At 42.5% G+C, this 14,329-nt stretch overlaps 1 protein-coding gene across 1 annotated transcript in view; it reads right to left on the reverse strand.

Moving 5' to 3' along the window:
* Nucleotides 1–8,890: 8,890 nt before the first annotated feature.
* Nucleotides 8,891–14,329, reverse strand: part of grapa (GRB2 related adaptor protein a) — a 48,477-nt gene continuing 43,038 nt past the window's right edge. Inside the window, exon 5 of the mRNA XM_033644750.2 lies at nt 8,891–10,223. Coding sequence (XP_033500641.1) covers nt 10,038–10,223 — 186 coding nt within the window. The 3' untranslated portion in view covers nt 8,891–10,037. The remainder of the gene's footprint in view (nt 10,224–14,329) is intronic.

Raw genomic sequence — 14,329 nt, forward strand, 5'->3', positions numbered from 1 at the left:
GGTCAGTATTTACATGCACATGTAGGGGAGACCAGGGATGGTTGTAACACTTTCACCAAGGAATTAGCATGCTGCAGCACAGCCAAGTTTATTCCTGAGCATGCTTCTGTAGAAATGATTATGGGCGCAGCGCTGTAGCCTATGTTGTAGCCTACGACGAACAAAAGGAAAGTGGTCGGCCCTTGTGGTAAATGTTTGTTGCACTGATGAAGTAACAAAATGATGCAGATATTCCTAGTTGGGTGTTAGTTTTGCTGCAGAAGCCTAAATTTTACCCCTCCAATGTCACTGATTCAAATTATAAAATGACTGTTACAGTGATATATTACACACACTGGCCTTTGTACATAGTATCTTTTCGTCTTTCTAGTGCCTGTATTAACGCACTAATGTAGCATTTTATTTAGCACGTTTTTATTCTAATACTATTGCTTAAGTAAGATCTTAATTGTAGGACTTTAATTTGTAGCAGAGTATTGTTACAGTGTGGCATTTTGTGTCTAAAGCCGAGTTTAGACCAAAGATTTGCGATAAATTGAAACAGGCAACTACTTGCAATGCACCATTCTGCAACGTTCTAAAAACGTGCTGGTTCACATCAATGCAACTAGATGAGACGGTGTATCATCTCTATGCAACAGCTCTCTGTGCTTCTGTTCTGATTTGCAGCTTTTCAGACTTATTTTGTGGCTGAATATAATTTGTAGCTTCCTGAAATATGATACCGGCACACTGTGAGGACAGAGACAGAGGGCTCAGCAGGGACGGAGCACGTGCTGCAGCAGGCGAACTGCTGATCTGTGGTCATTTTGACTTGACCAGTGGACTTTGCTACAAGCTGATTGACTGTAGAAACCGGTGACGTGCCTTGCGTTCTAAAACCAGCTGGTGGCGATTTGACCGGCTGAGTTGCAGGTGACGCCATCATCCGGCGTGAGTGGAGCTCAGACGGCTTTTCTCTGAAACGTCCTGAAAAGGTTTCATCTCGACACGAATCATTGGTCTGAACTAGGGTTGGGACTCGTTAGGATTTTAACGATTCCGATTCCTTACCGATTCCTTCTTAACGGTCCTATTCCTTACTGATTCCTCTTACCGATTCCTACATAATATTCATTATACTTGCTATACTTAATAGTAAAAGTATATAATAAACACAAATGCAATCATACAAATACAAAAACTTTATTCTAACTGTTGCACAGTACAATTAGATGAAAATACACATTTGTGTGTGGTGTGTATTTCAGATTTAGAGCTTGTATCATCTCCCTGAAAATATATAACAACAAAAAGTGATTCTCTGATTTCTACAGTAACACTATTACCTCAAATTAACCACAGCAATGTAATAAAAAATACTTATATGCATGCATGCTTGGGCACTGTTATTTACATGACAATACCTGAACAGAACACACACACACGTTGGCTGTTTGTTTCTACTGCTCCCCTCGCTGGAAGCGAACCTCCCACCGCCCGCCTCCACCTTGATTAAACGCTGAAAATAAAATAAAAGAGGGAGACAGGTTTTTCCTATTTTATCTTATTTTGTTATATTTCTCCCTCTCCCCTCGCTGGAAGCAGCGGACCTCCCGCCTCCCGCTCCCGTCTCAAACACGGAGGTCTCCCTCTCCGCAGAGCACCCATGGCGCATGCCCGGCCTGTTAAATAGCCTGTAACCATGACAACTGTGTGACACAAACTCAGTGCTTTAGTGATTAGATAATGTCGGGCTCAGTCGGGTTTGGATAGAAATATGCGGCCCGTGCCGCACTCTAATGGAAATGCACGTGATGTTTTTTTTTTTTTTTTTACAATCTAGGAACCGTTTGCAGGAACTGTTACGCCAAATGTGATGGAACCGGTTCCACAACCGGAACTTTGGACCCGGGTCCAAAAAAGAACCGGATCTGGATCCCAACCCTAGTCTGAACTGGGCCTAAGTTGCGAATGACCACAATTTTTTAAACTGGTCCAGTATTGAGCGAGAGGGCTGCAATCTGATCACTCGGGACATTTGTGCACTGTTAATTTACATCCACTTAAAGTGCTTGTTTTCTCCACTGACAGGCTCAGATTGTTTATATAAGTGTCTAACAACATGATGGAAAGGATCCCTACAGAGATAGGCCTTTTTGTTGTAGAGTAAGATCCTTTATGCTTTAAGAGGAACAGCCTTGAAATCACTAACGCCAAACCCACCAGACTCCATTTAAATAAACATAAATTTTATCACTGTAAAAACCACTTCATGCAAAATCGACAGACACAAAGTAAAACTCACAAAATTGCCCTGGTTTGTCACTCCACTGTTCCAACAATTACTGACTCTGGTTTGGTTGAAGTAAACCCTTAGTTCACCAAGTTAGCTGTGAAAAATATGCTGACTCTATACACACTTAAATTACTGCTTATTTAAATGGAGTTTGGTGGAACTGATAGTAGCGATGTTTTTTTTTTTACTTTAACAAAAGGTCTGTCTCTGTTAGGATCATTTCCATAATGCTGCCAGACAGTATCTGAGCCTGTCAGTGGCAAAAGAATGCATTTTTAGAGTATGTAAATTGACGGTGCAGAACTACCCCGATTGATGGTATTACAGCCTGTTTTGCCACTGCCAGCTGCAGCCCTCTTACTCAGTGCTGGACCAGTTTCAAAAACTGTTGATCCTATTAGTAACTCTGACACAAAAACATTGGAAAGAATGTACAAGTTGAAAAAAGTTACCCTATCTGCACATCAGTGTGAGTGAACATGTCAAACAGGTTGTCTCCAGTGGCTTGCACACAGATTCCAAATGACCAGTATGTGTTCCACCTTTTGAGGCCTAAACAGCAGATGATGTGACAGTGACAGAGCTTGGTTGGTTTTCCTGGGCAGCTGTACTTGAGGCACCTTTAAATATTTCAAACTTCCTCTCTGTCTGGCTGTCACTGCTGATCACATGTTCAGCAAATTACAGGGTGAATCACTGGCTGATATCTCACTGAGTCACCAACTGCCCATCTCTTGATTTACCGACCTTGACTGTCAGAGTGTGATGAATTATCTGACTAACTGTTGTGCTCGTTTACTGGGAGTTGGACTGGTTTGCAGGGTGATGGTGGTTATTTCTCCTTTTATTGTCAGGACCTCAATAGCTAGAGGCTGTCAGTCAGTCAGTCAGTCAGTCAGTCAGTCAAACTGGTTCAACTGTTTTCGTTGTATTTGTTTCTGACGCCTGTGACTATCACTGATGTCACAGCTCCCACACCTTCCCCCGCTGTTTGCTCTTTTATTGTCACTCTCACTTGAATAGTGACACACTGCTTCCTCACCCTGCCCTTGCATTTTTTATTAGTATCATCTGCCTCTTCCTCTCTGATTTTGTCTCCCACTGTTGCTTGTTATCAACCTTTAACATCCTCTTATCTCCATCCCGTCTCGTGTCGCTGCCGCCTCATAACGACTTCACTTTCCCTCCTGTTTACCTCCGTTTTTCTCTCATGTGTTACTTTACACTGTTTTCTTTCTGACAGCTTGTCTGTGACGTTTAGTATTCTTACGTCGTCTCACTTCTAGTGTATGACACAAATATGTCATGATGAATGTGTGTCTGTATCACACACACAGCCTTTATCAACGGCGCACACACACTTCAAAGTGACTCAGCAGTTTTTAAAAAAGAACAGAGGAGGAAAACAGCAGTACTATTTCTGGTACACCTTTAACTCCTCTCTTCTTCTCCCCCGCTGGATGCCGGTGGTTTATTGACTAGCTGTCACTGGTGAGCCAGAGGTGACTCTGTCAGTAGGAATGAAAGAAGTGGTTTGTTAAAAAACATAAGAGCAGACAAAAGAGTGAAAGAAAAGAGAACAGAAGTGATTCAGTCCGGGGGAATTAGGGGATGTAACCCTGTTTCCTGCCTCATTTTAAGCATCACACCTCACATCCTGGTGAGAGAAGCAGCGCTGCATTCCTGGCATAGCACCAGTCAACTGCCAGAGTACACTGCGCTTACATCTTTAATGACATATATATATAATGTGTGTGTGTGTGTGTGTGTGTGTGTGTGTCTGTCTGTCATCGTGCGGTTCAGTTGCACACACAAAAACACTGAGACGTAATGCGTCTTGTTGACAGCAAGAATTGCCAGTGCCAGTGAGATCTCTTCTGGCATGTACACGAAGTACAATGACATATTTAAGAGCAGGTTGCACACACACACACACACACGCACACACACATTAAAATATTATTGCTGTATTAATGTTGTAACACTATTAACTGCGCTTCAGTGACATTTGCTCAGACGCATTTGAATCGCTGCAAACAATAATTATTTTCATCATGAATTAAACTGTTTATATTACTTTTATAAACTTTCTGTGATTGTTAAGTCTATAAAATACAATGTACAAGTTCATTGAGCCAAATGTGATGTCTGCACATTGCTGCTTTATTCAACTAACCATACAAAAACTGCACTGCGTCTACAGTGATGCAAGCGCTGCGCCGGACTGTCGTCGTGAAGAGGGAGCTGAGCCCAAAGATGAAGCTTTGATTTACTGGTTCATCTACGTCCCAACCCTCGCCTATTGTCATGAGCTCTGGGTAGTGACCGAAAGAATGAGGTCACGGATACAAGCAGCCAAAATGAGTTTCCTCTGTGGGGTGACTCAGCCTTAGAGATAGGGTAAGGAGCTTGGACATCCAGAGGAAGCTCGGAGTAGAGCCGCTGCTCCTTTGCGTCAGAAGGGGTCAGTTGAGGTGGTTCAGGAATCGGATCAGGATCCTCCTGGGTGCCTCCTGTTAGAGGTGTTCCAGCCATGTCCAACTGGTAGGAGGCCCCGGGGCAGACCCAGAACACGCTGGAGGGATTACATATTGCATCTAGCCTGGGAACTCCTTGGGGTCCCCCACAAGGAGCTATAAAGTGTTGCTGGGGAGAAGGACGTCTGGGGTGCTTTGCTTGGCCTGCTGCCCCCGCAGCCTGGCCCTGAATAAGCGGATGAAAATAGATGAATGGATGGACCGTACAAAAAGCAAAGACATTCAATTCACAAGGACGAACTATAGAAAGAAGCAGAGAAGCTGGAACCAGAGAGACTTGTCATTTTTGCTTGACAAATGACTTTAAATTCTAATTTATTATTTAAATAGCTATGAATGAACTTTTCTATCCGTTGCCTAGCAGATGAATTGACAATCGTTTCTAATGCTTTCAGTACTAATTTAATGCAGTTAAGCACACAGTCATGACACTTAGTGGGTCCCTCGTGCATACAGTGAAGGTATGGTGTGAGCCAAAATCTCAAGGCACACATCTGTGCACAATAGCCTCTATAAGTTGCGTTATCAATCTTATCATGGCATAAATCCTTGTTTTTGTTTGCTTATATCAAATAACAATTGACAACCAATGGTAAGTCATGAAATGATTCAATAATTCAGTTTTAAACCTTTTAAAATTACATCAAAGCACCAATAACACACTCATTTAAATAGGAAATAATGTTAGATATTCAATTACGTTACATTTTTAGCTGGAGTTTGCCTCTTTATTAGGAAATGGGTGTGCACAACATTATGATAAAGGCAATTAAAGATTCATAACTTTATGTAAAGGCTCAGTTGAATATTGCCGTAATAATGTGTGGTTATCTCAAAATCCGACGACACACCTGGATTTGCATCACAGCACACCATTTGAGAACCACTGGTATGGTCACATTAAACTTCTGTGTGCTGGTCAGCCCATAGAAACACTCATGCACCAGCCCTGTCTATTAGAAATGATGTTTATGTACAACTAATTTAAAACTATATTTTGGGGGATATATTAACATACTGAGGAAGTATTTCTAATTAGCATACCTGCCAAGTCAAAAAAATGTTGATCCTGAACTAATTGTTCTTGCAATACAGTATCCATTACAGCATTATATTACCTTTTTTCAACCTTTGGCCAAAATTACAACATTCCCCAAACCTTAACCAAAGTGCTTTTGTTTGCTAAACCTAAGGCAGGAGTCGTGACGCAAGCCTTTGCTGTTGTTAAAGTCCTGCACTTTGTATAGCCGCCATCCTGCTCAACCACCTCCTATTGAAGCCTAGGCGGGACACGAATGTAGAGTTGCGGTATCTGACAGTAATGTTGTCTTTGAACATGATCCAGGCAGCAATTACGTTGCCACAACATCGTAATTAAGAAAGCAGTTAAGTTACATACAAACATTTTAGGAGACAGGGTTGCCTGCACTGTGTTTGAATCTATAGGTCATTGTTTCATTGCCATATTTAGTACATTGTCACACCACTAGACCACGAACTGGTTTCATTCTCGCACTCCGTGATCACTCTGATTGAGTGCAAGGGCAATTTTGTCATGTGACCGTACTTTAATGCACAAAATACACAGAATTCATCCCACACTATTAACCCGCATTTTGTGGCACAAAGTGTGAAATATCACGCTGGCAAATGTCACGAAATTGCAATTTACACATGAAAGGAAGAGGCTGTTTGTGCATGAAATTTCATCCTGTGACATTAAAAGCAAGAAAAGCACAAAATAGACTGCAGTGCACAGTGTGTGACAAAGTGCAACTCAGCAACTTTTGGCAGACAAACTGTATCAGCAAAGAGGAGCAGTGACCATAATTTGAAACTGTAGACAACACACTGCAGACTGTATACTGATGGTTGCCTACAGCATACAAAGGGGATCTCACACATAGTATTAAGTGGAACCTCATATAAACCATTTTTGCATCAGTGTTTTGTGTCAGTAGAATTTAAGTATACTGAAGTACACCTGTTTTCAGTATACTTAGTATACCTCCATGAGCATGTAAATAATGGTCTAAAAGTGTGCTATTTTTAATGTATTAGTGTAAATTGGGGCTAATATAGTTAAGATGCACTTAAATATACTTAAGTACATCTTTTAATATTAATGCTGTTCTTTTTAAACATGTATTTTTTTCTAATTTAAGTTCATCTCAATCAATTTTTTTGATAACTGTTTATCTGGTTGTGGGGGCAGCAGACCAGGCAAAGCACCCCTGATGTCCCTCTTCCCAGCAACGCTTTCCAACTCCTTCCCAGGGATCCCAATGTGTTCCCCCGCCAGATGAGATATGTAATCCCTCCAGCATGTTTAGGGTCTGCCCCGGGGCCTCCTACCAGTTGGACATGGCTGCAACACCTCTAACAGGAGGCGCCCAGGAGGCATCCTGATCAGATGCCTTAACCATCTCAACTGACTCCTTTCAATGCAAAGGAGCAGTGGCTCTACTCTGAGCTCCCTCCAGATGTCCGAGCTCCTCACCCTATCTCTGAGGCTGAGCCCAGCCAACCCACGGAGGAAACTCATGGCATTCTTTCGGTCATTACCCAGAGCCCATGACCATACTGTAGGTGAGGTTCAGGATTAGGGTTGGGACTCGTTAGGATTTTAACAATTCCGATTCCTTACAGATTCCTTCTTAAGGGTCCAATTCCTTACCGATTCCTCTTACCGATTCCTACATTATATTCATTATACTTGCTATACTTTAACAAGTATATAATAAACACAAATGCAATCATACAAATACAAAAACTTTATTCTAACTGTTGCACAGTACAATTAGATGAAAATACACATTTGTGTGTGGTGTGTATTTCAGATTTAGAGCTTGTATCATCTCCCTGAGAATATATAACAACAAAAAGTGATTCTCTGATTTCTACAGTAACACTATTACCTCAAATTAACCACAGCAATGTAATAAAAAATACTTATATGCATTCATGCTTGGGCACTGTTATTTACATGACAACACCTGAACAGAACACACACACATATTGGCTGTTTGTTTCTACCGCTCCCCTTGCTGGAAGCGTTGGACCTTCCACCGCCCGCCTCCGCCTTGATTAAACGCTGTTTAAATTAAATAAAAGAGGGAGACAGGTTTTTCCTATTTTATCTTATTTTGTTATATTTCTCCCTCTCCCCTCGCTGGAAGCAGTGGACCTCCCGCCGCCCGTTCCGTCTCAAACACGGAGGTCTCCCTCTCCGCAGAGCACCCACGGCGCATGCCCGGCCTGTTAAATAGCCTGTAACTATAACAACTGTGTGACACAAACTCAGTGCATTAGTAGGCTCGTTAAATAATGTCGGGCTCGGTCGGGTTCGGACAGAAATATGCGGCCCGTGCCGCACTCTAATGGAAATGCACGTGAAGGTTTCTTTTTTTTTTTTTTTTTTTTTTTTTACAATCTAGAAACTGTTTGCAGGAACCGTTACTCCAAATGTGATGGCACCGGTTCCGGAACTGGAACTTTGGACCCGGTTCCAAAAAAGAACCAGATCCGGATCCCAACCCTATTCAGGATGTAGATGGACCAGTAAATCGAAAACTTCGCCTTCCAGCTCAGCTCCCTCTTCACTACGACAGTCTGGTGCGGCGCCCGCATCACTGCAGAAGCTGCACCCAACCGCCGATCCATCTCACACTCCATTCTACCTTCACTTGTGAACAAGACCCTGAGATACTTGAACTCCCACACAGGCAGTAGCTAACTCCCAACAAGAAGGTTCAAGAAGACCACATTGAAATGGTACAGTCGGAGACAGAGTACCTCGCCCAGTATGGGGACACCGGGGCCCCCCTCTGGAGCCAGACCTTGGGGGGAGCTCACTAACGAGTGCCTGGCAGTCGGGCTCAGCTCAGTGAATAACATGAAGTCGCCACCCTGTGGGCAACCCACCTGCAGGGACTGGCATCTATTTTTTATTTTTTTTTTTAATCTGCAAATTTTATGGTATTTTGCGTACACTCACATATTCATATCACATTGCAAAAGACAAAATCTTAACAGAAATTTAAATGTTAGTAAACGACAATGTCCAGGCTTCAAGTTCAAAGAGGTAAATGTATCACTTTATTTAAATGATTTGTCATTACATGTCAAGGAAGACCGGTCCAACTTCTCACTGTTCATCACATAAAATGTGGCATCTTAAACTATTTGTTGCAACAGAAACAAAAACCTTTATACAATGTTTTTTATTACTCGTAATATACTGTATGTATTCTAAGATTACACATGAATAAGAATAAATACATGGAAACAAACAAACAAACAAACAAACGGTTCCTAAATTGAGTTGAGCGAATTACATTTCAAGCGGTGTGCTTTAAAACAAAGTGTCGTCTGGGCAGTGTTTATCTCACTGGTCACTTACACACAGTAACCTCCTGTACTGGTCCACAGAGCACACACACATATACACACACACATACACACACTCATTCACTTTCCCTTAGCACACAATAAACAGACACATACATAAAGTTTGCAGTTACATTTGTTCAGACCCACAAACTCCTCCGCAGACACACACACACACACCCGCCCAGCGAGAGAGGAATCTGCTGTGTCAGTATCCTCGGAGTGTCTGCCCCAAATATTCACAATGACTCTCTGTGTCTCTCTGCTAAGCTCACCGGATCTCTTCGTGGGAACGGCAGCAAAGTAGATGAGCAAATCCTGACTCATCTTCAGCGGAGAAAACCTCGCCCTTCCTCCACAGCCTCCCATGGGTCTCACACACTCCTTCCTTTTTTCATCAGGTGTGTGTGTTGCTTTTATTTAGCCTGCACCAGTGCTGATAAGCTCTAATAAATGATTATGCCTGGGGCTGTGTGAGTGGGTTTGTCAGTCTGTGTGTGTGTGTGTGTGTGTGTGTGTATGAGTTCTCCACAGTGTATAGGTCCATATCTTCATTTTTTTATTACATAATTAAAGAATAAGTGGAGTTATAAGATCAGGTGGAAGCGATTGATGAGCCTGTAGCAGCGGATTGGGCGAGGCTTGTGATTGACACGTGGGGTTATCACAGGGGAAATGGGAGGAGGCAGTTACATAACGAGGCATTCAGTTGCGGCTCGTCAGTTCTCCAAAAGTGAATGGGCAGGTGCAGCGCAGGGGAGCAGTGTGAAGGGCGGGGTCAAGACAACTCATCGATGAACCTGTAGGAATGGCTCTGTGTTTGACGTGCCAGGTCACTGGCAGTGGTAAATAGGCTGGACGTACTCAGGGGGGAAGTAGCCCACATGTCCATGGCAACGGCCCCTCCAGCGCAGCGAATCGGAGCAGTCAATGAGTTCGATGACGTCGCCACGCAGGAAGCGTAGCTGGGATGGGTGGTGGGGGGTGAAGTCGAAGAGAGCGTGGGCGTGATGAGGACGCTGTAGGGGGGGGAAAGGTGAAGAAGAGGGAGAGAGGGATGGAAGAAAAAAGGAGAGAGACGGTTAATGAAAGCTTCACAACTTTTGAGGCAACTCTGAACTTTACCCAACACATCAGGGCAGTGGTTATCAACCGCACTAAATATCCCAGTTGGTCACCAACATTGTTTGACATCGATATTTTGTTGAACTTTTGTTGTAACATCAGGTTACCAAAATTTAATGACAGATGTCTAATGCCAACATCAGTTTAACATAGAGCAACAGCATTTATATGGAGGCCAAAATCAAATGTCTGTAAAACATCATAATGGTAACATCCACACAACATGAAATTCTAATGTTGTTAAACCAGGGCTCAGCTACCTTTACTATCAAAAAAGCAATTTTTGACCAAAAATAATACGGACAATTTAGAGTCACCAATTAATCTGTAGGTCTTAGGTCTGTGGGAGGAAGCTGGAGTACCTGGAGGAAACCCACACTGACATGGGGAGAACATGCAGACTTCACACAGAAGGGCTTCTCCACTCTGGGGTTCGAACCCCCACCCTGGATTTGTACTGGGAGCCCTTTTGCTGTGAAGCGACAATGCTAACCACTGTACCACCTTGCTGCCAATGAAAATAATCTGTGGAGCCACAAAACATATTTGAGTATTATTATCTAGGTGACATAGCCTGTTAAGTCTAAATTAGCCTTCATTACTATGTTTTGCCTACTGTAAAGGGAACTATTTATGATTATTTTGTACTTCAACTTTGCAGAGCTGGCAGTGAAAGCAAATTATTTCAAGACTTTTACCTTTTTGGATTTGGCATCCATAGCTAACCAGTCAGGGAGACTCAAGACTAGCCACTGCTGTCAAGGTTAGGCAAAATTCTGAGGAGAAGGTGCCAGGCAGTAGATGTTTTACACACATTTTAGATGTTGAAATGTTAAAACTTTTTTTTTCTTCACATTTTTACAATTGGAGAATGTAGGAATTGCTTTAGGCCCACAACATTGATAAATGAAAATTAAAATGTTAAAAAAAAGTTAATCATTTCAATATAATTTTTTTGTCAAAGCCACAGGGAGGCTCAGGAGCCACAGGTTGCCCACACCTGCATTAGACCAATACAAATATTGTCAGCATTTTCATTCCAACCAAAATTCAAGTCCAACGTCTTTCTTTCATCTGGGTAGCTACAGCTAGCAGCTGCTTAAGACAGGAAAGAGGTGGAAACTGCTACTTTTCTTTATTTTCTTTGTACACAGTCAAGCTAGCCGTTTCCTCCTCTTTCCAACCTTCATGCTAAGCAGAGCTAACCAGCTGCTGGCTGTAGCTCCAGCTGTAACATACAGACATGAGAGTAATATCAATCTAATGATCCAACAAATGGGCAGCATGCTGGTGCAGTGGTTAGCATTGTCGCCTCACACACTCACAGCAAGAGTGTTCCTGGTTCAAACCTGGGGTGGGGGAGAGCTTCTGTGTGGAGTTTGCGTGTTTTCTCCGGGTACTCCAGCTTCCTCCCACAGTCCAAAGACATGCAGGTTAATTGGTGACTCTAAATTGTCCGTAGGTGTGAATGTAAGTGTGAATGGTTGTCTGTCTTTATGTGTCAGCCCTGTGATAGTCTGGTGACCCGTCCAGGGTCTTGTGTTCCTGTGTTGTAACTACTAAGGCTCTTCAGAGGAGGTATGGAAAAAAAGCCTTATGTTTGAACTCAGCTTAATTAATTATGTTAATGCCTATCTTTACGTATCGTTTTTGTTGCTGTTTGTAATTTACACGTTTCCTTAGTGTGTATTTTAAGTCCTGGGAAATTTAGAAATCCACAGTCTACTCTTAGAAGTAACCAATCACAAAACAGATACTTTAAACTTCTTATATAATTCTTATCATATAAAGCTTTATTTTTCAGATACATTTCCAACATGGATTTTAAAATAAGAATTCAAAGCAGTCTTTCAAAGCCCTCTCTCTGTTGAAGGACTGCACAAACATCTGTTGGTCTAAAATAAATGCCCCACTGGACGACTTGAAAAATTCATGGTGGTCAGTTTGGTTGTTTTTCCCAACTCAAGACAACTCTCAAAAAGTTTGAGAGATAGTATTTAATTCAAGAGCCATGAAACAGAAGGTGAATTCCTCCATCAGTGATGTTTCTTTGAAGCATGACACTTGTTACATCTATGGCTAAAACAAAACAAAACAAAAAATGTTTGCAACACCACATGGGATACATATTCTCAGATGTTTGCTTCAAAGAGTTCAAATCAGGTTTAGTGTTTTTGCAAATGTTGCTCTTGTGTTAAGGTGAAGAGGCCTGTAATCATTGTTCTTGTATAGTACAAATATATTTTATTTATCGTTTTCATTTAACATTTATTCAGCCAGGCCATGGTCAGTCAGTCCTTTCATATTAAATATTAATACAGTGAGAAATGTCTCACCAGGACAGCAGCATGCTGACAGAAGAGCATGAAAGCAAATACTTGATGATGACTAATAATACTTTGTGCTGATTGATCCCAGTTATAAAAATGTTTTGCTGCTTAGTCATGAGACAGAAAAAGAGAAACTGAGTAAGAGACTGAGAGAGTCAGGTCGACGAAGGGTAATAAGTCTAGACTGATGTGAGAATGAGATTCGAGTGCACACCCCTACAAGCACACACCTATAACCAGCACTCTGTGAGAAGCGTGATGCTTTACGACAATTCAGCGCGTGGTGAACCGCTTCCAATTCAGCCAGCAGACGCTGTGCTTTCTCTGTCTCGCTGTGTTTATTCTACGATTCCACAAAAGTCGAGTCTTTCTTCTCCCTCGATAGCCGGCCTCCTCTGATCTCTGTTGACTCGTGAAGTAAAAGCAGTTTAAGAGTGGCAGAATAAAAGTGGCTATTTTCGGGAGCGTGCCTTGAACTTAACTAACCTCTTAGCTGTCAGTTGCACTCCCGCGGAGAAAAGTGGATGTGATATGAACTGGGAGGGAGCTGAGAGACTGGAAGGAATACCAATATTGTATTTTCTTGTGTGTGTGTAGGTAACCGTGTCGCAATTTTGGGCGCTATTGCTGTGGACTGCTTTGTCTTAGAGCGAGGCCTGATGTAATGGCATCCACGCAAACACATACACACACTAACCAGACAGCAGGATTCGGATCAAGACGCACAGACACAATCTATCAATCCCCAAAATCCTCATGGACTTATCCATTATTGTTTCTGTGATCTAGTCTAGACGTCTTGTTAGTGTGTGCACACATTGTGTATTTGGGTGTGAGCGAGCATGTGTGTGCAGGCCTCTATTTGCTCGGGTGTGTATGTGCATGTGTGTGTGACGGCGCAGGGAAAACCCATTCATTTTTCCATGCCGGCTCCTGAGGAGCAAACGGTTTGGAAAGAGAAATATGGTCTGTCTGTATCAGCTGCGCTCGGCTGCCTTGTGATCAACGTCCTCTTCGGCGCCTGCTCCGACCCAGAGCGAGCGCTGACAGTGGAACAAATTACTCTGTAACATCAATGGACTACAGCTTTATACTAGATTTGTCTCCACACACACACACACACACACACACACACACACACACAGAAGACACTGCCTCTGTTTCCACTTGAAAATGACAAGGTGTCAAAAAGAGGTCGACATTTTGCATGAACTGGCTTTGTGTTTGAAGAGAAAGCTTCGGGGCACGAGGACGTTAGGGATATGTTGAAGGGGAGAAAAAGAAGGCAGAATTATTTCCCACCCTGCCATGGTGAGATAAGAAGTGATCTAGTGCCACGTAATGAGCTGATGTGGAATCAGTGTGGAAAGACCAACCACACAATAAGACGGACGCACTGCATCGAGATGCACGGATTCGGATTAAGCCAGACGTCTCTAAGAAACTGACCCATATAGTCGAAAACTAAGAGAAACTTTGATCATGTGGTGGTGTGAAAGAAAGTGAGGAAAAGAATTAGAAAGACAATGTTGTCATGAAACATTTACAGCGCACAGATTGAACATGCTTTCTCTATAATCCTGTTTTCATGCATCCATTTAATAATCTAAAGGTCTAAAGGGAGCGATGCAAGAACTAGTTTTTCTGAGTGTTTTTGTGCTGTTAGTGTC

The sequence above is a fragment of the Epinephelus lanceolatus genome, chromosome 18, assembly GCF_041903045.1.
Source record: "Epinephelus lanceolatus isolate andai-2023 chromosome 18, ASM4190304v1, whole genome shotgun sequence".
NCBI classification, from domain to species: domain Eukaryota; kingdom Metazoa; phylum Chordata; class Actinopteri; order Perciformes; family Serranidae; genus Epinephelus; species Epinephelus lanceolatus.